The 27063-nt window shown below is 32.2% G+C and overlaps 1 protein-coding gene across 3 annotated transcripts in view; it reads right to left on the bottom strand.

Moving 5' to 3' along the window:
- Positions 1 to 27063, bottom strand: part of GRIK2 (glutamate ionotropic receptor kainate type subunit 2) — a 727083-nt gene that overhangs the window by 136137 nt on the left and 563883 nt on the right. For all 3 annotated transcript variants that reach the window (XM_018053124.1, XM_018053125.1, XM_018053126.1), the window contains exon 11: positions 21055 to 21278. In XM_018053124.1, the coding sequence (XP_017908613.1) occupies positions 21055 to 21278 (224 nt within the window). The remainder of the gene's footprint in view (positions 1 to 21054; positions 21279 to 27063) is intronic.

The following is a 27063-nucleotide window of genomic DNA, read 5'->3' on the forward strand; positions in this document are numbered from 1 at the left end:
CCTCACATTTAAATGGCAGTGACAAGAGGGCAACAATGCAGACAGTGATTGGCTGCTTCTCTAGCTCTAAGGGACCACTGTTCTTACAGATGAAGTGAATCCCCTAAAGGGCAAAACAAAAATGCCATCTAACAATGCATAAAGATACCTGAAAAATTATTAACCTGATAATGTATGTGTGCTGTATATGGGGGTGTGTGTGTGTTGTGAGTCTGCAGTATTTTACTATTACTCTCTTTAGTTATGGTTATCCAATCATTTTGATAGAATGTTTACAGCATTCTTTAACCTCTATACCATCTCATTTGTTTAATTATGACTCTTTGTGACCCTTTGGACTGTAGCCCACCAAGTTCCTATGTTCATGGGGTTTTTCAGGCAAAAATATCTGGAATGGACTGTATTTCCTTCTCCAGTGTATCTTCCCCACCCAGGATTAAGCCAGTGTCTCCTGTGTCTTCTGCATTGCAGGCAGATTCTTTACCTGCTAAACCACTGGGGAAGCCCTCAAGATAAATGGCAAAATCTATTAATTAAAAGGCAAGCCTAGGTGGTTACTGTAATTTTTATAAACTTAAGAAAATTAAAACATCTGAAAGCCATGTTATTTCGATATATAATATGCCCATATATACATATACAACATGATTTAGAGCTATGTGCGTTATGTATAAAACCATGCTACATATTTATCACCAAAAAAAAAAATCTCACAAAATTACAAACTGCTTAATTCGATAAGAGCTGATGACATGCCATCTTTATCTATTTGTCTTCTATCTGTTATCAATTTAAGGCTGGAAGAATAAATTTAGTTTGTTATGTTTTCACTTAAGGCCAAAACAGAGTAAACATTAGATTGGTTTGGGTTTTGCATCTGGTTAACTGATTTTATGCTCTAATGCATGAATCACTAATATGTTTAGAGCTTTTATGTTCACAGTAAACCATTGTCAGCGACTCAATCAAAATACCTTTTCATAAATATGAATAAAACATTCCTTATTTTAAAACAAAGAGAGTTAAGAATTTAGGACTAGGAATATATAGCAACATTGATTCACAGCAACTGTGAGATTATCTGAATATTATAAAAAATATGGGTACATTTAATGGATTTGTATGCAAACAATGGTTGAGAAAACTTAAAACATTAATGATATAACTTCTTATGTAGTTTGAATATCAAGACTTAAAATAGCATTTGGCACATTTATTTAATGCCAGAAAAAGAATCATTGCCTTAGATTATTTTATAACATTGGAACAAGCTCCAGAGTATGATGATATTCTATTGTTTGGATAAAGGCATTTTATAAATTTCATACATATAAGAAGGTGGATCATCTTTCTAATTACTTTTACACACACAACATAACATGAACCTTATCATTAATATATACCTTCATACCAATGTTTAAAAATTTACCCTGTAGCCTCCTTATGACTCAACCTGCCTATTCAAGTTTGCTTGTTGTTTTGGACATTATAGTAAGCTACACTGATTTGGAAGATCACATATGAGTTTCTACTATTTTTATAATCAATTCATAGTATGGCTGTGCAATTATTTTAATAATTTCTTAGAATCTGCCATTGGATATAAACAGGAGGGATAAATTCAGATTATGGATACATTTTTTTGTTTGCTCAAATCAATTCCTTAAATCTTTTCTTAAATTTAAAACTAATATTGTCCAGCCTTGTTCCCTAAAATCATTTCTTTCAACTGTACCATCAGAAAATAACTATCCATGTCTAATATTACTTGTATATTTATTGTAGCTCAACTATATTTTATCTCTACATCTATATCAATGCAATATGTGGCTGTTAGGAATGTGATACAAAATACACACTATATAATGTGATGCATTTTGTATAAAGCCAACCTTTACTCTATTACCTCCTATTCTGTATGTGATTTTTGTCTTATTTTGTGGGCAGAGGAAGCAGCTTTAACTTCTAAAACTGTATGCTAGAATAAAATCCTGGAGTCAGAAAGGCAAAAATGGAGTACTAGTTACCTTTAACTAAGAAAGCATGCATTTAAAGACATCTTATATTTGTACGACACAAAAGTAGATTAGTAGAAAGTAGCAGTAAACAGTAATAGAAGATTAGTAACTGTTCACTAATATATAAATCAGGTTATGAATTCTCTATCACTTCTTCAACTTCACTCACTCAGTCGTGTCCGACTCTCTGAAACTCCGTGGACTGTAGCCCACCAGGCTTCTTTGTCCATGGGATTCTTCAGGCAGGAATACTGGAGTGGGTTGCCATTTCCTTCTCCAGGGGATCTTCCCAACTCAGGGATCGAACCCAGGTCTCCCATATTAGAGGTAGACGCTTTAACCTCTGAGCCACCAGGGAAGTTATTTTCCTTTATATTAGTTCCTTTTATGTGATATGTAAAATTTTAGAACACAGTTAATAATTGTAAGGAAAATTATAATATTTTCTAAAATGTACTATTATTTTTTCCAGAGAAAATTCCCTAAGCATTTGGATTTTGAAAATGGCATAAGAATTATATTGGCCCAGGGTCCTGAAAGTACCATTAATTCACAATATTTTAACTTGTATATAATAATTTTGAGTGCAAACAGGAACTTTAGACTATTTAACATATACAAAATACTTATGTATTAGATTAAAATAACATCTTTCTTTTGTTCTTTGATATAGAAAAATATACTGCTTTTTTATTCTTTGCAAAATACTAAAGTTTAAGTAATACTGCTTAATTCTCAAATTCTGTAACTGCATATAATAGGTGAATTTTATGCAACTCATGTCTTAAAAATAATCATATCAGAGCTTACACACTTTATAACATTTATATTAGTTATGCGTTCTCAAAATTTTAAACATTTCTAATTAATCAGAATTTTTTTCTCTCACTGATTCTTGTATTGCATTTATACAAATAAGATTTGTTTTGTCATGCAATTAAGAATTGTTTTTAACTTGCAGCAAATGACAACGAATATATACACTTGCATATATATGCATGCCTGCATGTGGGCTAATTTGCTTCAATTGTGTCCGATTCTTTGTGACCTCATGAACTGCAGCCCACCAGGCTCCTCTGCCCATGGAACTCTTCAGGCAAGAATACTGAAGTGGGTTGTATTCCCTTCTCCAGGGTATATATATATGTTTATATACAATCTTCTACACACATATATAGCCATTTATTTTTAGAGAAAACTGTATCTTTCCAAATGATGAAGTTTTCTTCTACATTTTTATTCATTTAAATATATTTACTTATTCTAAGCCAATAAATTAGGAAATATGCTCATGAAAGGTGGCCAAGAAGTCCATCTGTCTGTTCATTTATCTGAGCTATCAGTTCTTTAATTTCTCAAAATATTTTTTATCTCAAGCTCAACTATCTGATTCATCCAATAAACTGTTCCAACTTCTAGCAATAAATAACTTTTAAACTCAATCCCAAGTGAACTTTTTAAAATAAGAAAGTAGCTCCCTCCTTCAGCATCCGAAAGATTTCCACTCAATCCAAAATCACTTTAGTAGATATTTAAAGCACTTAAATTGTCAATTCATACCCCTCTTTGTAGAAATTTCAAGTACATTAGCTCAACTGAGTTCTATAAAGTACATAAAGATAGTTCAGTTCAGTTCAGTTCAGTTGTTCAGTTGCGTCCAACTCTTTGCTACCCCATGGACTTCAGGAAGCCAGGCTTCCCTGTTTATCACCAACTCCTGGAGCTTACTCAAACTCATGTTCAGTGAATTGGTGATGCCGTCCAACCATCTCATCCTCTGTTGTTCCCTTTTCCTGCCGCCTTCAATGTTTCCCAGCTTCATGGTCTTTCCCAGTGAGTCAGTTCTTCGCATCAGGTAGCCAAAGTATTGGAGTTTCAGCTTCAGCATCAGTCCTTCCAATGAACATTCAGGACTGATTTCCTTTAGTATTGACTGGTTGGATCTTCTTGCAGTCCAAGGGATTCTCAAGAGTCTTGTTCAATACCACAGTTCAAAAGCATCAATCCTTCAGTGCTCAGCTTTCTTTATAGTCCAACTCTCACATCCATACATGACTACTAGAAAAACCAGAGCTTTGACTAGACAGACCTTTATTGGCAAAGTAATGTCTCTACTTTTTAATATGCTGTCTAGGTTGGCCATAGCTTTTCTTCCAAGGAGCAAGCATCTTTTAATTTCATGGCTGCAGTCACCATCTGCAGGGATTTTGGAGCCCAAGGAAATAAAGCTTCTCACTGTTTCCATTGTTCCCCCATCTATTTGCCATGAAGTGATGGGACCAGATGACATGATCTTAGTTTTCTGAATCTTGAATTTTAAGCCAACTTTTTCACTCTCCTCTTTCACTTTCATCAAGAGACTCTTTAGTTTTTCTTTGATTTCTGCCATAAAAGTGGCATTATCTGTGTATCTGAGCTTATTGATATTTCTCCTGGCAATCTTGATTCCAGTTTGTGCTTCATCCAGCCCAGCATTTCTCGTGATGTACTTTGCATATAAGTAAAATAAGAAGGTTGACAATATATAGCTTTGACATGCTCCTTTTCCAATTTGTAACCAGTCCATTGTTCTATATCTAGTTCTAATTATTACTTCTTAACATGCATACAGGTTTTTTAGGAAGCATATAAGGTGCTCTTGTATTCCCATCTCTTGAAGAATTTTCCACAATTTGTTGTGATCCACACAGTCAAAGGCTTTAGCATAGTCAATGAAACAGAAGTAGATACATTTCTGGAATTCTTTTGCTTTTTCTATGATCTAATGGATGCTGGCAGTTTGATCTCTGGTTCCTCTGTCTTTTATAAACGTAGCTTGAACATCTGGCAGTTCTCAGATCACATACTGTTGAAGCCTAGCTTAATGGATTTTGAGCATTACCTTGCTAACGTGAAATGAGTGCAACTGTGAAGCAGTTTGAACATTCTTTGGCACCAACTTTCTTTGGGATTGGAATGAAAACTGACCTTTTTCAGTTCTGTGGCCACTGCTGAGTTTTCCAAATGTGCTGTCATATTGAGTGCAGCATTTTAACAGCATCATCTTACAGAATTTGAGGAAGCTCAGCTAGAATTACATCACCTCCACTTGCCTTGTTCATAGTGATGCTTCATAAGACTCACTTGATTTCATACTCCAGGATGAATGGCTGTAGGTGAGTGATATACCATTGTGGTTATTCCAGTCATTAAGATCCTTTTTGTATAGTTCCTCTGTGTATTGTTGCCACCTCTTCTTAATATCTTCTGCTTCTGTTAGGTCCATACCATTTCTCTCCTTTATTGTGCCCATCTTTCTTAATATGGTATTACTTATTAATAAACTGATGGACATAGGAAGAGTTTTGATAGATCTAGCTGGTATAATTTTCAGACAATGAAAAGATCAATGAACTGAAAATCGTGGGGGATTGTTGTTTAGAACCTAATCTGAATTTATATAACTTCAAACTTGTTATAAATTATGACCATAGACTTTTTTGTATATATATCATCATATGATCATAAAGTAAATAAATGTTATATTTACATTGATTTTAAAAAGCAAATAAACAATACTTGGTCTAAATTAGATGGTGTAGCTGCCATTTATGAAGCTTTTACCTAATAGCATTTTTCATTCAAACTAGCCTAAGACCTAATCTATAATACTTTCTATTAACTATAAATGAGAGTGTGTAAGAGGAGCTAGAAGGCTACAAACAAAAGATTAAAATGAGCAAATATCTTGCAGGATAGAGCATATCCTTTAATAATTGCATTCATTTTAAGATGAGCCATTCAAAATTGCTACCTGTCCAACCTGCATACGGTGAGCAAACTAGAAGCATGTAAAAAAAATGCTGTTTGTCCCAAGACAGGCCATTTTAATATCCCTGTAGCTGAGTTTTAAACACTTCAGGCTCACATGTCTGCTGAATTAACTACTTATTTTCTGGCTTTTTGCACATATGGTACTTGTAATCCATATTAAATTACAGCCTTAATTATGTTTGATGTTGTCTAATATGTAAGTTAAATTTAAAATACAGTGACCATTCATCCTTGTTTATAGAATAGAGTCATAAGCTAAACAAGTAAAATTTTAAAAAGGTTTTGCCCTCATAAAAATATGTAGCCTCAAAAGTATGTCTCAAGTTAAAATCTATATAATTTATCTACCTTGAGAGCTCTGATCATTTATATACAAAAGTAGATAATTAATTTTATCCTTGCAATAAATACAAAATAAGTTATCAACTATTTTATAAAATACTTTCTCCTTAAACACATGAAGTACTATTAACAAAGCTAGAATATATTTAAGATACATGTTTGCACTCAACTCACAATTTTCCAGAATAAAAAACAGAGTTTGTTTGGTAAATTTATCATTATTCCAAAATAATTTTTTCCCAATTGCCTAATTATTTTATAACTTTTAACAAATTTAGGGAACTGTTTTTTGAAATTCAGTGAGTATCTTTCTGACAATATAATAGAAAAACTTGATTTTCTAATCAAGTTCACATGTAAGTAATAATGAATGTCACAATATCAGACATTTTGAAGAAATGAAGAAAAAAGATTTTAATTACCTAATAAAACAAAAATTTCACATTTATTATATGACTTTTAAAAAACAGAATATTAAAAATGAAAAAATAATAAAAATAATTTATAAAACTTCAAATGCTAATTATTAATATATTTCCACTTAATAGATGTGAAAAAATCTTGTCTTTATAAATAAGCAAGTGAGAGCTGATAATAACTCCTTGAGGAATGGAGCATGGATGCTAAATCAGTCTGGTAAAGGTGATTCAATCTGTACAGAATGGGTATGATAAAAACTAAAAATTTAAATACACTTGTACATTAAAGCAATTCTTCACACCTTCGATTCAGCAAATTAATTGTCTGGCTATTAATGAAGAACATATAATAAGAGAGAAGCTAGAGATTAAAAGAAGAAAAATGCTCGCGGCCAAAAATATTTGGAAATGGCTTCATTAAACTAACACAATGTAATTTTTTTTAAACTGCAAACCTTTTCAGAGCCTTTAATTTGCTAATAGCGGATCTCCAAGAGGAGGATCTAGTATACAATTCTCCTGACCTTACTCAGTTGTAGAATGCTCTTAAGGTGAAGGTGAAGTCGCTCAGTCGTGTCCAACTCTTTGCAACCCCATGGACTGTAACCTACTAGGCTTCTCCATCTATGGGATTCTCCAGGCAAGAATACTGGAGTGGATTGCCATTTCCTTCTCCAGGGGATCTTCCCAACCAAGGGATCAAATCCAGGTCTCCTGCATTAGAGGCAGAGGCTTTAACCTCTGAGCCACCAGGGATCTTGGGTTCATTTTATTCCCTCTAGAAAGAGTTTAGCATCTAAGATTTTGTATTATCCCTAAAATATTGTATAATACTTTTATATAGTGTGCTATGGAGCCTACACATTTTTTAAGGCTCAAACTTCTTCCTTGTTTTAGAAAAGTTAGGGAAAGCACTGATGTGCTGGAATATTCCATATCAATAAGAAAGCAGAGTTATTTTCTATAGGAATGAAAATTTGCATAGGCTAACAATTCATGCTTCCTATACAAAACTAATTTGGTAATTTTGTGTATCAAGAATATTTGCCAGGAGAAGAAAGAAAGTATACAGGACCTCTAAAATATGAAATATTTACACTTCTTTTTCATACATCTAAAGACAAGCTTTATTAACTTGTTTAAAAAAAAAAAGAAGAAAATAACAAAACAGGAAGGAGATAGGCTGGCTAGAGGTAGGCACCCTGAAAACAGATGACAGCTTCTTTCTAAGAATAGTGTAGCAGAGAGATAGAAGGTACCAAGATTCCTGATACCACATTTAAGCAGCTGTTTCAACCTTGCCCTTCTTAAGCCTCCAGTAGAACAACAATTTTATTTATTTACATAACTGTTTCATCAGATTTCCCATTACCCACACATGAAACAGTTCCTACTAGCACAGGTCTGAACCTATTACTTAAATTTTCAGAGGATATTATTGATGTTTATATTAGTACTGAATACTCTTAGAAAATGTATCTTTTAAGATTTTTTGATTAAAAATTATAAGCAAGGAAGACCATTTTATGATCAAACATTTTCCATGTAAAGAGTTAAGGTTTTCTAATAGGATGATAAAATTGGCATCCGCAATAACAAATTTCATGAGACTGTCAGATAGCTAGCATATTCCTCAGTGCATTTTCTCTTTTTAGTTGTTTTAATATGCAGTTGACTTCAAAAATTATGCAAATTGTATAGATATCAAATTATTTTATCAGTGAAGGGAAAAATGATATTTAAGTTTAGAATTACTTCAAAGGTTCTAATATATTAATAAAAACCCAACTGTTAACTTTTTCTTTTGAAGTTTTTTGGTGGTGGTTTAGTCACTAAGTCCTGTCCAGCTCTTGCGACCCCATGGACTGTAGCCCACCAGGCTCCTCTGTCCATGGGATTTCCCAGGCAAGAATAATGGAGTGGGTTGCCATTTCCTTCTCCAGGGGATCTTCTGCACGCAGGGATTGAACCCCTGTTTCCTGCATTACAGGCAAATTCTTTACTGACCGAGCCACCAGGGAAGCCCTTTGCAGCTAGCTTTATAACCTCGTGTTATTGAGAAGACTCTTGACAGTCCCTTGGACAGCAAGGAGCTCAAACCAAGTCAATCCTAAAGGAAATCAACCCTGAATATTCATTAGAAGGACTGATGCTAAAGATGAAGCTACAATATTTTGGCCACCTGATATGAAGAGCTGACTCATTGGAAAAGATCCTAATGCTGAGAAAGATTAAAGGCTAAAGCAGAAGGGGGTGGCTTCTTCTTTAGCCTTCAAAAGGAGAAGAAGGGAGATGATGAGATGGTTAGATAAGGATCACTGACTCAATGAACAAGAATTTGAACAAACTCCAGGAGATAGGGGAGGACAGATGAGCCTGGTGGCCTGCAGTCCACTGGGTTGTGAAGAGTCTGACACAATTTAGCAACTGAACAACAAAATCATCCTCATCTTTCTGATACACCCTGCATATATCTATAAATACATTCCAACTGGATAATTTGCTATTCATTTTTATGACCTTTGCTTCCCCCTTCATTTGAACCTGGTATATATCTAGCAGTATGCTGAAGGCAGTTCATACTGGCTTGTGAGACCTACTAATTTTCTACCTGTCTTCCCAACTCCATGTTCAGTGAGACTCCATTGGTAACTTGATATTAGCCATAGTGGTAGTATTTAATACCATGAAAATTGGCAATAAGTACAAATCAAAGCCTCTCTCATTGGTGTAGTCAGTTATTAAACAATTTTTATCATACCACTGAATAATACAAATCATTCATGTTAAAATTCTATGCCTTACATTTTTCCTTAATTAATTTTGGCACCGTTTATTTGGTAGCTTTAATATCAAAAAGTAACCAGATTTGCACAGTGAAGCACAAGGATTACCTGTACATTAAAGCTATAATATGTTATTGAACATATTATTTACTAGATCTAAATGGTTTGGAAGGGCTTAATGAAATGGTAACAATGATCAGTTTCATTGATTTGTAATTTAGTAATGACAAATTTAAATTTAAACTGTAATCAGTTGTATTAAAGGTAGAATTGAGAAATACTAAATATCACTATCAACTATAAAGGGATTACTAGAAAAAATAAATGTTTTCAAAATGTAGGACTTCCTACTGATTTCCATTTAAAATTTATATTTGATGTAGGAAATTAACTTCAACAATAGGCTGATTTCAGATTCTTATGACCTACACTTATTCTAAGAAATATTTTTTAAATAAACAAGTCATAAGGATGTACAACAACTTATTTATATTTTAAACTATCTCAGACTGTTTTCATTGAATGAAATAAGAAAAGGCCTTATTATAATCACCTATGAGTTATTTTAAGATTTCTGAAGGAAAGGTATTATTTTGGTTTCCATAAAATCCAGACTTAATTTTACAAATGTAAGATAAAAAATATAGATTTCTACATTTAAAGCTGGAACGTTTCTTTTTTAATTATACAATAGCTTTTCTGTTGTCTCATTAAATAGTTAAAATGCCATTTTTCAAAAAACACTCAATTGTTCAATCAAATTAAACTGAGTGGCTTTAAACTGAGAATAAAAAGGAAAATATCTAACATACCAACATTGCATCAGAAAGTATAAGTTTGTTCTATCAATATCTTACTAATACAGCTATATGTTTCCAAGTGAAGTACCAAATATTAAAAAGTAGTTCTATTAAAATCAATATTAGCATAATTTACAGATTAAAGATTCTGTCTTAGATTTACACACCAGAAGCAAGTGTTTAGCTTGCAATACACTTGCTAAAGATTTTAAAAGAAAAGTCCAGTATTAAAAAGCTCAAAGCAGACTGTCCCTCTGATCAGTCTCATGGTTATGTGGATTCTAATACTGAAAAATGAAACAGACTATGCATTTTTTAAAGGACATTCAGTAAATGAAGTTATCAACAAGAGTTAACAAGAATTTGAAGCCAGCATTAAAATGGTAGCATTTTATTTTTTAAGCATCAATTGAACATTTAAATTGCTTTAGATAATATGCAAATATCTGGAATATACCAAAGTACCAAATAAGCTACCATAAACATGCAAGGCTTACAAGGCTTGTTTTCTCATTGAATTTTTAAATATAAAATGACTTTAAATAAAATTTCACAGGTGGGCTTTCTGTTCTTCAATTAAATATCTTTTGAAATTTAATCTAGTGTACCAACTATATCAATAAAATCTTTTAAACTTAAGTGTATGCACCATATACATAGTAGAGTATCTAAAACAACTGAAGTATGTTTGGAAAGCATTCACTATCTTTCTTTTCAGCTCAAATATCTGAATTTTTAAAAATCAACATAAATATTTTAATTTTTTTGGCAGAAAGAAGACTTAAAACATTATCTTTAATATCTTCCTAATTCAAAAATTTTGAAGCCCTATTTGAAAATTGAAGCAGTAATATGAACATTTTGAAATCAACATGTTTCCCTGAATGTAAATTGTTTTTGCATGTCCTTCTACAAGGAAAATTTTCACAATTTTCAATTTCTTTTGGTAAAATCACCTTAGTAATATCAGTTTCCAAAACATACCTTCAGTCAGTCTAATGAATTGCTAAACTTATGTTTAACACACCTCCCAGCACCCCCATTTTCAGTACCAGTAATAGTAAGGGAAGCAGGGAAACACTTACCTAAATTTTATTATGTTAAAATAATATTCAGGTGCATATTCTGAACCAACTTAGATGACAGTTGTAGCCCTATTCTGTTTATAAAGTTTATCATGCCAGTAACATTCAAAGCCTACAATTTCACCTTTGCTTCAAATATCAAGTCCATTAAATTAAAGGGAAAATCTATTTTAAATTTATTCACCTCATTTTATCATCTCAGAGGTAGTCAGGCTACATGACAGTGGGTAATGTTTTAAAATAATTTAGTGTTAAGCATCTCTCATAAAGAATAGCAGGAAATTAAGTTATATCCAGATTTGGGGGTGGAAGGGAAGTGGGAATGACTTTTTATATTTATTATAAAGTATTGAAACTGAAATTCTGCTTCAATTCAGTGTACATTAGATGAATAGAATTATCACAGTTTTAAAATGCAAATGTATATAATTTGTATAATTAATTCACTAATAAGGTTTTTGGGGTGGGGGTCATAAATTCATCAGTTTAGTTTCTGGGGCTTCCAAACAAACTTTTAAAAATAGATATAAAATCCACATATTTCTAACAGAGATAACATCACATTTTTACAGTGTACCTTAGTATGCAATGGTTGAGTAAATATATTTAAAACTATAGGTGTTGAAACTAACAGAATAGTTTGTGTGCTCACTTGTTTTACAAATCCTATTTATATATAAAATAAATGATTTCAAGCTCATTCCATTCAAATATCATATTGAAATTCCTATTGCTATTTGAAAGAACAATATTTTACCCTAAAAAATATACATATATATACCCAACAGGATTGATATGAAAACAATTTAAGTTGAATGATGTAATTATGTAATGGAATGTAAAAAAATTATAGCAATTAAAGTTGTTGTGACATGCTCTAATGAATGAAGTTACATTGGTTGATGACACTATATCTCCTACTCATTAATTATTTGGATAGAGTGCATTAGGTTACATAGCATGAAGAAATAAAGCCATAAATTACCACTAAAAATTGTATCCATACATTTTCATTTAATATTGATGATATTTCTCAAACATCCACAAATTATTTTAAAAAATCAAAACAATATCAGTAGCACTTTGTATTCTCCAGGAAAGCTCACAACATGGTTCGGTTCTTCACTATATGCAGCTAGTGATTTTCAGGGGAAGAAAGTTAGCATTTCTAGAGAGTAAGTTTATAAAGCAAATTTACACATGTATGGCCTGTGTCGCCTGCTTAGATTCCCAAGTGACTGGAAATATTTTTAAAGCTTTCTTATTTTCAGATCTAAAGAGAAAATACATACTTCTTAAGTGTAGGGTGTAGTTTCACCCTAATTAGGGTGACATATTTAAGGAATCACCTGTTAATATAAACCAATATACCACTAGCACATAGTGCAAATATTAATGATAGCATTCTTTTAAATATTTTTAAAAGTAGCCAAGGTCTTTTTTTTTTCTGAAATTTTAGAAGGAAAAGGTGGATGATGACTTTAATGTGATAGTCAGATAGACCCAAGTTGATAGAAGTATCTTTTAAAATTTTGTTTTCTCACTTCTTCTAAATCTGTTTTCTTTTCTCTAGAACTTCCTCTGTATAGTAAATTAGAATTTTAAAAGTATAACAGTAATAGTATTAAACAAACAGAAAACATCTCTCATCTAATTTTTGAGAGGCATGGGAGCAGGAATGATGTATACCTATTTATTTCTTAAGCCATAGAAATAGTTACTGAAAAAAGCTAATAAATTAATCTCTTTATGGTTCTCAAATTTGACTATTGTTGACATGTAGTATTTATTAGTTCCCTCCTTTTTCTCTCTCAATTACTTCCTTCACATCATGCACCAGCCCAGTACAAGACTACAAAAGAAAACATCCATGTAAAAGAACTCTTACTCCAAGGAATTGACAGCAAAGGGACAGCTTCATCCAAGTAAAAAATGTGACTAATTCAGGTGCCATGCTTATGATTAAATTTTAAAAACATCTATTTCTCTGCACTTCTTAAGACAACTACCTTTTTGAGCTAGTGGTCTCAATCATTGTACAAACATACATAGAGAAAAACAAGCTCCTAGAGAATATTTCCTTACTCACTATCTTTGTTTCACTGGTGTGTCCTGCACAGCCTCTACTGTTTCAAAGTGTGTGTGAGAGCTTTGATCTCTCTTGACAAGACATTGTAAATTAAAATATTTTATAATGAGTATTATTAAATTATTTTAAAAAGATACTGACTTTCCTGAGATAGTTTCAGATCATGAAGACCTGCCTTAAGTGGCTGAGAAACCTCCCCAAAGTCCAAGGGGACCACTAGAAAGAGAGAAGTGCAATTTTGTTTGGAGAATTAACACAGACAAAACGTGCCTGCGAAACAGCTTCTCACAATTACAGTACTCTGCAGCTGTGGGAGAAGGAGCTATTGAGAAATCACAAAATATAAAAGAAAAAGTGTACTACTTGGTGAAATTCTGGGTTCTTTTTATCTTGTAGGCTCTTTCTCAAGAGTCATCTCAAAGAATTTCTTTCTAATGGTCATAAACGAAAAGAAAAGATAAGAGAGCAAAGAAAAAATAAAAAGAAAGAGAAATAAGCCAACAGAGTATTGTTCTTCTCCTATTAGTTTTTTTTATCTGAATTAGCTAATGAGAAATGTACTAGAGACATGGTAGCAACTGCCAAAAAGCTACCACACTCCTTTTCCAAATATTTCAAAGAAAAACATAATTTCTTACAAGGTACTGCTTCTCATCAGGATGTGTGCATGTATGATAAAGTATCTGTGTGTGCATGAGTATATAAAATATGATTACATGTTCCATAAGGATTCATTAAGAACAGAGATGTGCTATTTTTGGCAGCAAATAAAATAATTTAATAAACATCCAACTCCAAGGTGGTTTTTTTTTAGCATTCTTAAGTTTCTTAATGTAAGTCTATACATTGTCACTTACCAAAATCAGTTTCTGTGATTTACTGAGATAGGCATTGTTTCAACTGCTAAATTGAAATAAATCACCATAAGGTGATCAGAGTTCTCAGAAGCTTATTGTCTGAGATAGGTATTGAATGGACACGCTTAAGTGACTAGACAGAGGGAGCTATTTTGCTTCTAGGGGTATTTGAATTCAATTCAGTGATGGAGGCAAGTAAAGACACAGAGGCAAATAATTTATCCATAGGATACAAAAAGTGAAAATAGACTACCAAGCTTGTCTTGCATTTATACTTAATTTTGGCCTAACAATAAAAAAAAATGTGAAAAAATACTTTGGAAAGAGATATGGAAATTGTAAAAGATAGTCAAGCATAATTATCTTTAAAAGAAGATGCCAACAAGCATTTGATTACAGAAGATTACCAAAAATTCACTTTAATTTTAAATTGTTTTTGTCTTAATCAACTTTTTATCGTATCTTTTATCCTTGTAAATGTCTGGCATAATTATGAAATTAAGAAGTAGAAAATGTTTATCTTCTTTTATGATGATTGAGAGTCTGTTCTTTATCCAATACAGATAATTTCAGTCAAAAGCTCCACTGTGTCAATTGTCAAGACACAATATTCACCATAGCTAAAAAAAAAGTCACTGATTCAACTTAATTTCAATTGATTTTTTTCTATCAGTTTCAAAAACTAATTTTTTTCTTCATTAGTGACTTCATTTATACTTTAAAACCATGAATATTATTGGAATCATTAAAAATAAAGAGGTAAATTATTTTATAATTAGTTTACCAAATAGCAATTGTGAAAAAAAGGCCTGGTAACACAGAAGTAGCCCTAACTTGTATGGAAATGTAATTTGAATGTGCATTTAGTTTTATTCAATGTGACTTTTAGGTTCATAATTGACATATTTATTAGTATAATCAATTATAATAATCACTTCACAGGTGTGAAAGGCAGAAGAGGACTACTTCAAGCCAAACATTCATTAAATTCTAGAAAAAAATCTAAATAGGAAGAGGAACAACAGATAGGCTTCTCTGCAATTTACTTAGGTTAAAAAATACTGAAAAATAAAAGCAAAATATATCTAAAATTATGGAGAGGTAAACCTGAAATGATATTCTAGTAAGAGGTGGGAAAGTTGGTGGCAAAGGCATAGAACAAAATTGGCATTTCATTTCAGTGTGACAACAGTCTTTTTGACAGCAGGTTAGTTTAACATTGCACATCCCACCAAAACAGTAATCCATTTCCAAGTGCATAATAATTCATTGTTGCCCTTCACTGTATATTAGATGTCACCCATCATTGTGACAGGAATATAAAAGCTACTGCACACTAGTCAGGAGCCAAAATCAAAGCTGTTAATGCAAGCACTTTGGACAGGGTTTTCCAAACCCAGTTAAACCATCAAAAAAAACCCACTATGTTTACAACATCTTTACCCCTGAGCTCCAAGAGAAATATAGACTATTTTTACAAGTATGAGGACTCTCAGTAAGGCAGTAGCCTTGTCACCTTGTGACTGCAGACCATGTTAGAGCCAACACATATATCAAGATGGTCTTGGCAGTCACTGTAATAACAAACCCTTGAACAGGTTCTAGGCAGACAAACCCTTGCTCCCCTGCAAACTAACCCAATAATACAATAGTTAATACTCTAAAATCATAAAAACCATGCAAAGTAATTCAACACAAAATTACATAAGAAATTCCTATATTCTTTTTAACTAAGAAAATCTAATCTTATATATTTAACAGTTTGAGTAGCCCTGATTTTCTATTCTTGATAAGAAGGCCAGGTTAGTAAATATTGCTTGGTTTCTTTTACTCTTTCTTCTATGTTTGTCCTATTCATTTGCTCAATTAAGTAACCTAAGAAATTTTTCTGTGTAATAATATCCTTACTACCAAATTTGGTATAGTGTTATTTTTCATCTTCAGAATTTATTTGTATCTAATTTTAAAATGCCAGTTTCAGAATAAAATATGCAATGTTCTTATATGCTCAGTGAATATTATTAAATTTACATCAATCCTGTTGGAGGGAAATGTATATGCCATTATTACTTTCTTTTAGGTTCAATTTTTAGTTCTTAATTTCTATATACCAAACTACTAAGGACCTCAGACCAAGATTTACATGCTAAATTTCTAAACAGCCCTAGTTTTCCTGGAAACAACTATAGCTAAAAGAAAATTTCAAACTCTCTAATATTATAGGGATTTGAATTGACTCATTTTATAAATAGGACCTATTATAGCAATACTATCTATATTTTTAAAAAGGAAATATTTGAAGCAAGGTGAAAAATAATCTCTCATTAGTACAAAGGGTGGGTTCCCTAAATAGGCTTATTATATGACTAATTGCCATCTCTATACTAATATACCTAGAAAAAGAAAATAAAAGAATAGAAAGAAAGAGGAAAAGATTTAGGGGCACATATGATTAAGTACAAGCCCATTATGGAAAAGATTTCTTCCTAATCCTCTGTCAACCAAGAGCTATTGTTAGAATACCTAGGGTAAAGCCATTGTATGCCTAGAATGTAGTAGCTCAGGTTCATTTTTACTCTTAAATAAGAGTTCTCAGTTAATTAAGATAAGCATGCTGATTATGCCATTATGCTATAAACAATAATGCAACTGTTTGCGAGAGATCATGGTCTATAAAGCCATTCCGGGACAAACAAGCAATATCATATATCTTGATTTTAATATTCACTAAAATAAATTTAGAGAATCTTCAAGTATTTCTTAGAATTTTTCTTATAAAAAAGTGAGGGGAAATATTAAAATGGTATTATAATTTACCTTTAAATTTAATTTTAAAAATATAAAAATCTAAGAATTATTATCATTTATTAGTTTATCACAAATTTAATGTTGTTAATACTATGATACAACAGATATTCAATAAGACTCAAATCTAGTATTCTAATAATAAATAATGAACTGCTTTATGTCTTATTTCCTTTATAGTTGTATATTTTTCAGTGAAACATACATTAACAAGTCATCTTCAGATAAATACATATAAAACATATGCAATCATTAAAAATGTTGGATAACTATAAAATATTTTCACCACTTTCATTCAAACCCAATATATATGTGTCAGATAAACACATTGGTTAAGAGTTTATTAGTGAATAAATGTATCGTCGTGTTTGTTCTTGGATTTGAGCATCTGGTACGATTCTTAGAACATTATAGGTATCTAGTAGATACTTGCTGAATAAATTAATCTATAGATGAAGGGTATAAATTAATGCTTAATACTTTATGGAATACTAATTCTCCAGTGTTCACTACAGGTTGAAGAAATATTTGACTAATCAAGTGAATGATTGATGGAATAATTAAAGTGGAAACAGAAAACAAACTGAAGGTGTGGCTTGGTAGCTAAAAAGATAAAGAAGATTAATTGCAACAGTAAAAACTGGGACAATGTCATCTGGCGACTAAAAAAAGTAAAGTAATGCCAATTAAAAATTATAATTATATTTCAATCATTTATTATATTTTAATTTTGAGATAAAATAGATGTTACATAGTTTCTCAAAATATCATATAAAATAATATGCAATAATCTAAGAAATATGAATTCTGTTGAAGTGATATTACTTTAGAACTTTTCATTTTTATGAATTTCAGTGGAAATAAAGTGATATCTGAGAATTTTTAACTGTAATTTGTCTTTCTTTGTTATCTTATGAGGATAAGGACAAAGAATATGCATAAAGAAAATGTGATTTTAATTTTGACATCAATAATGATGTTCACTTCATTTTTCAAAATCAGTGATCTCTAGATGGCATAAGATATAATGCTTATTCATAGATAAAAATGCTATGCTTATTTTGAATTGATAACAAATGATTATAATGCCATTTTGGTTAGAAAAGTAATTAAGTTCTTTGCAATTGAAATTCAGACATTTTGTTGTTAATTGTACATCGTGAACTTCTTTCACAGTAGCAGGAGTTCAATACAGTGTCAGAGTGGATTTTAGTTATCCAAAATCATTTCGTTTTGGAGGTTCCGTTTAGAATTTAAATTGACTCTATTCATGAAATTTTCTTTTCATTTGAGTTTTAGTATTATTTTTTAATTTGACAATATTTATATGAGATAACAATGTTGAGAATTGAAGGAAATATTCTGAGATAATATGTAAAGAATTGATTTTCACTATGTATACTTTTTCAAGAACATCAAATATATTTATTACTTAATAGAGGATACCCTATACTATTTTAATAGAATATTTGTTAATTGACCTATAAATGAAGATATTAAGCTTAATTATTCAAACTATATGAAATTGTTATCTCATTATTGAATGATGTGCTGAAATAGAATCATTTTCAAATCCATTCATTTAATCACTGACAAAATTCAACAGTAATATTCTAAAAGTCAAAGACAAAAAAATGGCATACCCGTTAATGGTATGTTTTCAGATAGAAGGACATGGATGGATTTCTTTTCTGTAAAATTTGTATAGCTTATCATAATTTTACAGATATTATATGATTTCATGTTTATCAAAGAGCTATAGATAAATTTAGAAGTGCAAATCAATATCACATGATTCTATTTGTTAATACACTTTTAAGCTGGAATTATACTCAGATGTCTCCATATTTGCTTTTGAACCTAATTTTAGATTTAGGCACAGAATATAGGAATATCTAAAATTTCTAAGTTGATTTTAAAGTAATTCAATAGTCTCTGCTTAAGATTCCCTGGAAACTGATATTAGAACTTAATTTAGCCTGACTGATGCCCACACAATGGCCTCATAACTGTCTCAGGACATTTTCCTCTAGGCTTTGTTTATATGCTTCCTGAGAATTTTGTTAATTTGATTAAGAGGGAACAGGTGTACCTGCAGACATCATAAAAGAATTTTTCTATACTTCAGAATCTTTGTTTCTTTCTGTTTGTTCTGTGGGTGGGCTGCAGAGTTCTTTACTCATTGAATTATTTAAGCTGTAATCCATGAACTCAATTCTCTGAACACATAAACCAGGATGGCTTGTGTTAGACACTATAAAAAATGATGCAATTGGTCCAAAGAATCTCAAACATGAGGTTGAGTTTTATTTGCATAAGATATGGAAAAAACTGGAGCTAAAAATTTATGAGCTTCATATACCAAATTCTCACTTTGGGGGGAAAACACTCTAAAATTCAAATAAAATTTTTAACTCAATCTACCATATAACTACATATGTAATATGAATATATGATTCTAATATAGATTTTCAGTCAAATACAACTAATAATTTTCTGAAGAACTCACATGTTAATACTGAAATTATTAGGTGGAAAATAATAAGTCTATATAACATTTATGTGTAAATATATACACATATATTTCAGAAATGTGTATTATAAAAATATAAATATATGATAATTTTTTTTTCTTAACTGAATAAACTAAGCATTTTTCATGCTTGGAAAAAATATATGACTTTGTTAAAAATGTTCAAGGAAGAACAAATGTTCTTAGTGATAATTGATCAGAAGACTCGCACATAATGTAATTGAAAAAAATAACCCACATATTTAATACTTAAATTTGGATTAAAGCAAAAATATTTATAGTTGCACTTTTTAAGTGTTATTATCAATGTGAAAAATTATAATTCATCTTGGATTTAGAGTTCTCTTTTTGATATCTGATAGAAAATAAATATTCAAAGACTACACTAAGTATTGACTTGGAAAGTCATTTGAGTAACAGTGGAACTCTGAGTCCGGTATAGTTTTAATCTCCTTAATCAAGACAAAAAAACAAAAAAACAAAAAACTAAACCATATCAAAATAATCTATCTGTTGAAAATTTGATAGTGAGGTAAACAGAAATAAAACATGACCACAAATATTCACTTCCAGAGTGACAACAGAGTAGCAAAAACCACATATAGTGAGGTATATCATAGACTTTAAAAGTCATTATAAGACATAAACATATATATTTTTCACTTAGGCAATTGAGTTTCTGATCCTGTGATTTAAATATACCTACATGTCAACAAATATAATGGAATTTTTTGTAGTGATGTGTTTATTATGTGAAAAAATATATACATTTTACATAGAAAATCATGATAGGTTTTTATACTTAAAAAACTTATTTTTGATCAGCTTTTTTTTTTTTAAAAAAAGCCTCCTTTTAAATTTTACTACTTTGGTTTTTCTTATAAGTATTTCATTAATTTAAATTAGTAAAACATATTGTTTTGCTGTCTGGTCCAAGATAAATTTTCAAAATGAGGAAGTAATTTTTATATCATAGTGATCTGAACTGCTTTTAGTTTCTGATTAAGAAGAGTAATCTTTAACACATCTCTGCTGCTGCTGCTGCTGCTAAGTCTCTTCAGTCGTGTCTGACTCTGTGCGACCCGATAGATGGCAGCCCACCAGGCTCCCCCGTCCCTAGGATTCTCCAGGCGAGAACACTGGAGTGGGTTGCCATTTCCTTCTCCAAAGCATGAAAGTGAAAAGTGAAAGTGAAGTTGCTCAGTCGTGTACGACTCTTAGCGGACCCCATGGACTGCAGCCCACCAGGCTCCTCCATCCTTGGGATTTTCCAGGCAAGAGTACCGGAGTGGGTTGCTATAGCTTACTGACATAACCAGCATGCTTTCTGCCCAAAAAGGCATCACAGTACATTTTATAAGCTATATGACTTAAAAGTTCATTATTCTACAGCACTACATGGGAAATAAAGAAAAAGAAAAGTAAAATTGATTGTGACTTTTGACAATTATTAGTTAGAAAAAAGAGGTAACAATTGCCAAAAAAATCACAAAAGTGAGCATGTTACCTGGCTATGACAAAGAGCACACAACTGACACCCAAGTAAGCCAGCAGAATATACATCCAGATATCAGGGGAGAGAGGATTCAGGAAGGAGAAGACGCCTGGGTTTGTACCATTGGGCTTGCGGTACAAAATACTTATTCCAAGTGTCATAAAGGGCTTGGAAAAGTCGATGACCTTCTCTCGAACGTAGGTAATAGCCAGTGGAGCAACTGCAAGGTCAGCTTTCTGTAGAGAGAAACATAAAAAAGGGAAAAAAAAATTGCTCTTAAGTCACAAGAAGGTGGCAATCATATTAAATAAAACAAAGACTTTACACTTCAGAATTGTCTCAAAACAGTCATGTTAACATTTAAAGCATTCTTTACTCTGAAGTGAAGTATTTGATTTACTCTGCTACTCATTTCTATGATTTTCTAGATTAGCAAATCCGCAGTTATGGCAAGTACATATAGAAAGAAAAAACTGTATAGGATGAAAAAACTGAAAAAACTATCATACATTTAGGACCTGAATTATTATGCTATTAAACTAGCTCATAATACTTTTAATTTGAACTTTATAAACAATATCAATTGTTATTTTCTAAACACTATGGCCAAATTGTAAACAATAATAATAACTACCTCAAATTGTTTAACTGATCAGGAAACATGTCTTTTACTGGTTTTAAAACTATAGAGTACCATTAAAATGTTTTAGTCTTTAAACAGTTAACATTGTGAAAATCCTCTTTTAATATGATTGTGTTTACTGCCTCTGAGTTTTGTTTCTATCTCTCTAATTTGTTTTATATTATTTAATGAAAATCCTTGCAGCCTTGCCTAAATCACATTAGGAAATTAGTTTTTCAATTTTCACAAAGTTGCTAATTTTCCACGGTAGCTTAAATATGTTAAATTACTAATGCTTTTCACTCACCATGTTATAACCATCTGTCAGGGATGAACTTAAGCTCTAACGTATTTCAAAAAATAATTATAATATTTTGAAATAACAAAAGCATTTATTTCAACCTATGATAGGAACCTATATTTCTATATTTCTTTTATGTTTATAAATATATGGAGCTTTCAGAGAATATATAGAAATGCTCATCTGAAAGAGCTACAGCAAGGTGTACAACAAAATGAAATTGGCCCTCTACTGTTTTCTTTTCTCAGGGATTGTTGGAGGACCTAAGGAAGAAATTTCTCTAAGAGGCTAAGTTTGTTGACAATGTATTTCTGAGTATGTGTTTATACGCATTTGTGTGTTGTTGGGGGGCGTGGGAGATGTTGGATAGAATATCTTTGATAGTAGCAATGGAGAAAGACAGACATTTCCTAACAACCAGAAAGGAAAAACAGATCTTCAGGGTCCTGGGAAGAGTACAATCTTATTTCACATTCATAAGTCAAGGAATATCAACTTATCACTAATAATATCCCTGGAGAATTTGCTATGCAACAGGCATTGTGCTAAGAAGGCTCCTTGAATTGTTACATTTAATTATTATACAATCCTACTATTTAGTCCCAGTTTCAGATATAGAAAGTGAAACCACAGATGTTAAAAACTTGTTCATTGTCATAGTGTGAATTTAGCAATGGAACCAAGGGCATAAACCTAAGCTTTTGGAATTTATACTAAAACTAACCAAGATGTGCATCTCAGAAACTAGAAATGGAACCATGGAGACATCATTCATTCATTCATGATAGATTTTGTAGAACTGGAAAGGGAACAAGAATCCACAGAAGCAAGGGTGGGAATTGATAGATTATAGTCTCAGAATTTAGAGGGTCAGGTGCAGAGTACAAGCAAATAGAGTATTTTCCACAAAAGAGATAGCACTTCCTCCAAGACAGAAAAAAGGAAGTAAAGATCGTCTGAAAAAACAAACAAGTTAGAGAAGGAAAGTGATAATTACAAGATTTGTATATATAAATGTATATATAAATTTTTCAAAAAGGACAACATAGAGTGGTGGTTTATTCCTAATTTGCTGATTGAATTCAGCACAGTTTTATCATGTATCACTGAACTTCACAACCTGCCCTCCTCCTAGGCACACAGAAAGCAAAATTTTGTCACATATAAAATGTGCAAGTGAATATGCTTTAAACTCATAAAATACTTTTTAATTCATAAAATATTATCAAAAGAAACAATTCAAGTAACATATATTAATACAAATTTACTACATTATTCCAAAGATGTTGTTCCATAGGCTTATATTAATATGATTGACAAAGCATACATCAAATTTCAAAATTTATTCAGCACTGCCTAAAAAAGTTATATTCCAATTATTAAAGGAAAAAACCCCCACAAATATATGTAATATGCTTTCAATTATAAAATAAATCAATTATTTGAAACAAAAGATACAGACACTTTTACCCATTTAAAAAAAATGCAGTGTTGCATGTGTAGAATAGAATATTATCCAGCAACATAAAGAAATGTGCTGTGAGTGAGTCACTCAGTCGACTCTTTGTGACACCATGGACTATAGCCCACCAGATTCTTCTGCCCATAGAATTTTCCAGGCGTTAATATTATAGTGGATTTCCATTTCCTGTTCCAGAGGATCTTCCCAATCCAGTGACCCAACCTGCAACTCTTGCATCTCTTGCATGAGCAGGTGGATTCTTTACCACTGTGTCACCTGGGAAGCCGTCGAGAAATGTGCTATCAAGCCACAAAAAGACATAGAGACCCTAAATACAAATTGCTAAGTGAAAGATGCCAGTCTGAAAAGACAACATATTGTACAATTCCATATATATGACATTCTGGAAGAGACAAAACTATAAATACAATAAAGAGATCAGTGAGTACCCAGATATCCAGAGATGAGAGAGTAATGAATAGGTAGAACACAGAACATTTTCAGGGCAGTGATGCTATCCTGTATGACACTGCAATGATGGATACATGACACTACACATTTATCAAAATCCATAAAACTAAAAGGAATCCATAAAATGGAAGATACAAAGAAGAATGAACCTTAGTGAAAAATATGGATTTTAGCTAATAATATCAATAAAAGTTCATCACTTGTAACAAATGTACTACACTCAAGGTATCTGATATTAAGAGCAATTGTAGGGAAAGGCGGTAAGATAGAAGAAGATATATGGAATCTCTACTTTCTGCACAATTTAATAATAAACCTAAAACAGATCTTAAAATGTCTATTAACTATTTTTAAATAAGAGAGTTTTTAAACCATATCCTCAGTTAGTAGAATTCATGTTATATCTTGATTAATTAAAACTAGGTTGTTAACTATTAAAAATAAAACACAAAATTTACTGAACATCACTGGTCAAAAATAAGCCATATTGAATACGCAGGTAAAGTAATGCTCAAAATTCTCCAAGCCAGGCATCAGCAATAGGTGAACAGTGAACTTCCAGATGTTCAAGCTGGTTTTAGAAAAGGCAGAGGAACCAGAGGTCAAATTGCCAACATTCGCTGGATCATCAAAAAAGCAAGAGAGTTCCAGAAAAACATCTATTTCTCTTTTATTGACAATGCCAAAGCCTTTGACCGTGTGGATCACAATAAACTGTGGAAAATTCTGAAAGAGATGGGAATACCAGACCACTTGACCAGCCTCTTGAGAAACCTATATACAGGTCAGGAAGCAATAGTTAGAACTGGACATGGAACAACAGACTGGTTCCAAATAGGAAAAGGAGTACGTCAAGGCTGTATGTTGTCATCCTGCTTATTTAACTTATATGCAGAGTACATCATGAGAAACGCTGGGCTGGAAGAAGCACAAGCTGGAATCAAGATTGCTGGGAGAAGTCTCAATCACCTGATATGCAGATGACACCACCCTTATTGCAGAAAGTGAAGAGGAGCTAAAAAGCCTCTTGATGAAAGTAAAAGAGGAGAGTGAAAAAGTTGGCTTAAAGCTCAACATTCAGAAAACGAAGATCATGGCATCCAGTCAATCACTTCATGGCAAATAGATGGGGAAACAGTGGAAACAGTGTCAGACTTTATTTTCTTGGGCTCCCAAATCACTGCAGATGGCGACTGCAGCCATGAAATTAAAAGATGCTTACTCCTTGGAAGAAAAGTTATGACCAACCTAGATAGCATATTGAAAAGCAGAGACATTACTTTGCCAACAAAGGTCCATCTAGTCAAGGCTATGGTTTTTCCAGTGGTTATGTATGGATGTGAGAGTTGGACTGTGAAGAAAGCTGAGCACCGAAAAATTGATGCTTTTGAACTGTGGTGTTGGACAAGACTCTTGAGAGTCCCTTGGGATTTCTTTGGAAGAAATGATGCTAAAGCTGAAACTCCAGTACTTTGGCCACCTCGTGCGAAGAGTTGACTCATTAGAAAAGACTCTGATGCTGGAAGGGATTGGGAGAAGGAGGAGGAGGGGATGACAGAGAATGAGATGGCTGGATGGCATCACTGACTCGATGGACATGAGTCTGAGTGAACTCCAGGAGTTGGTGATGGACAGGGAGGCCTGGCGTGCTGCGATTCATGGGGTCACAAAGAGTTGGACATGACTGAGTGACTGAACTGAACTGAATGCACACCAAAGATATGTTAAAAATCCATTTAAAAAATGAGACCTCAGAACTATCTTGCAGCGATAAAGATGACCACTTACTTATACATTATAGCATTATCCGTTAATAAGCTCTGACCTCAGTAGAAACCCATTAATAATATGATAATTTTGGAATCTAATCAAGATGTTATTATATTAAAGATGTTTATAATGAGAGCTGTGGTATTTTCCCATGAAACATCATGTTATTAAAGATTGAGCATTTGGAGAAAAGCCCCTGATGGTAAAATAGAATCACCTCAGAACTTTCAATCTCTGTAGATAGAGGTTAGTATGATTTAATGAAAATTGATTTGGTAATTGATTTTATTTTAAAGAATAAAGTATTCCTGGATTAGGAAGAGCCAGTAGTCAAAATTGATTTTTAAAAACTATTTCATCAATAGAAATATAAATAAGTAAATTGTTAAGTGTCACATGAATAGTACAAACAAAAGGGAGAGTTCACTTCTACCACCAGATTGGGTCACAGAAGACCTTTCCAAACAATTATACTTGCATTACAGCTTGAAGAAGGAGCCTGAGATAACAAAGGTCTGAATTAGGAAGGTGATAATAGCAGGAAAAAATAATATGTTAGCAGTAGCTAGCATCAAATGGATTCATCCTGGGCCAACACTATATTGCATTCTTTGCCCGTAATAGTTATCATCAATTCTCACAACAGATAAACCAAATCTGTAGTGTGATTTCCTTTCCATGGATGAAAAAACCAGAACGGTGAGAGTTCAAACAGTTTGATCCCAAAGATGATTTAACCATATTAATTTCCCACCATTTTCTGTACAATCATCCAAATACAACATGACTAATTCTTCTGCTACAGTTCCTATATTCCCCTACCCCAAATGATCTCCCCATTTCTCCACTATACAAATCCTATGACACATCTCTGATTCTTTTCCTCCAATGTAGGCATCCCTGAATATACTCTACACATTAATTTCTCCTAAGCATGAGTTTGAGTGAACTCTGGGAGTTGGTGATGAACAGGGAGGCCTGGCGTGCTGCAATTCATGAGGTCACAAAGAGTTGGACATGACTGAGCCACTGAATTGAAATGAACTGAAGCAAATGTGTATGCCCTTATAAACTTAACCACGCAATTTAACATGCAACAATACTTTGTTGTGTTTTTTCTGAGTTTTTCACAGGTAAGTCACCTAATAAGAGAGTTTTGAATGCACACATTGTTGCAATTGTATTATCAGAATGTAAGCACTTTGAAGCCTGCAGGCATTCTCTTCAATCAAAGCACATAGCACTGAACTGAGAGAATGGTAAAGTAGCTCTCCCTGGAAATTTCACAAAGATGTCTAGGCAGCACTATTTTATTAATTTAATAAGGATTAATTTACTATCATTGTATGTGAAACTCTTCCAAACTGTCTTATTTAGCCCTTGATCATAATCAAT

Source organism: Capra hircus, chromosome 9, assembly GCF_001704415.2.
Source record: "Capra hircus breed San Clemente chromosome 9, ASM170441v1, whole genome shotgun sequence".
Lineage (NCBI taxonomy): Eukaryota > Metazoa > Chordata > Mammalia > Artiodactyla > Bovidae > Capra > Capra hircus.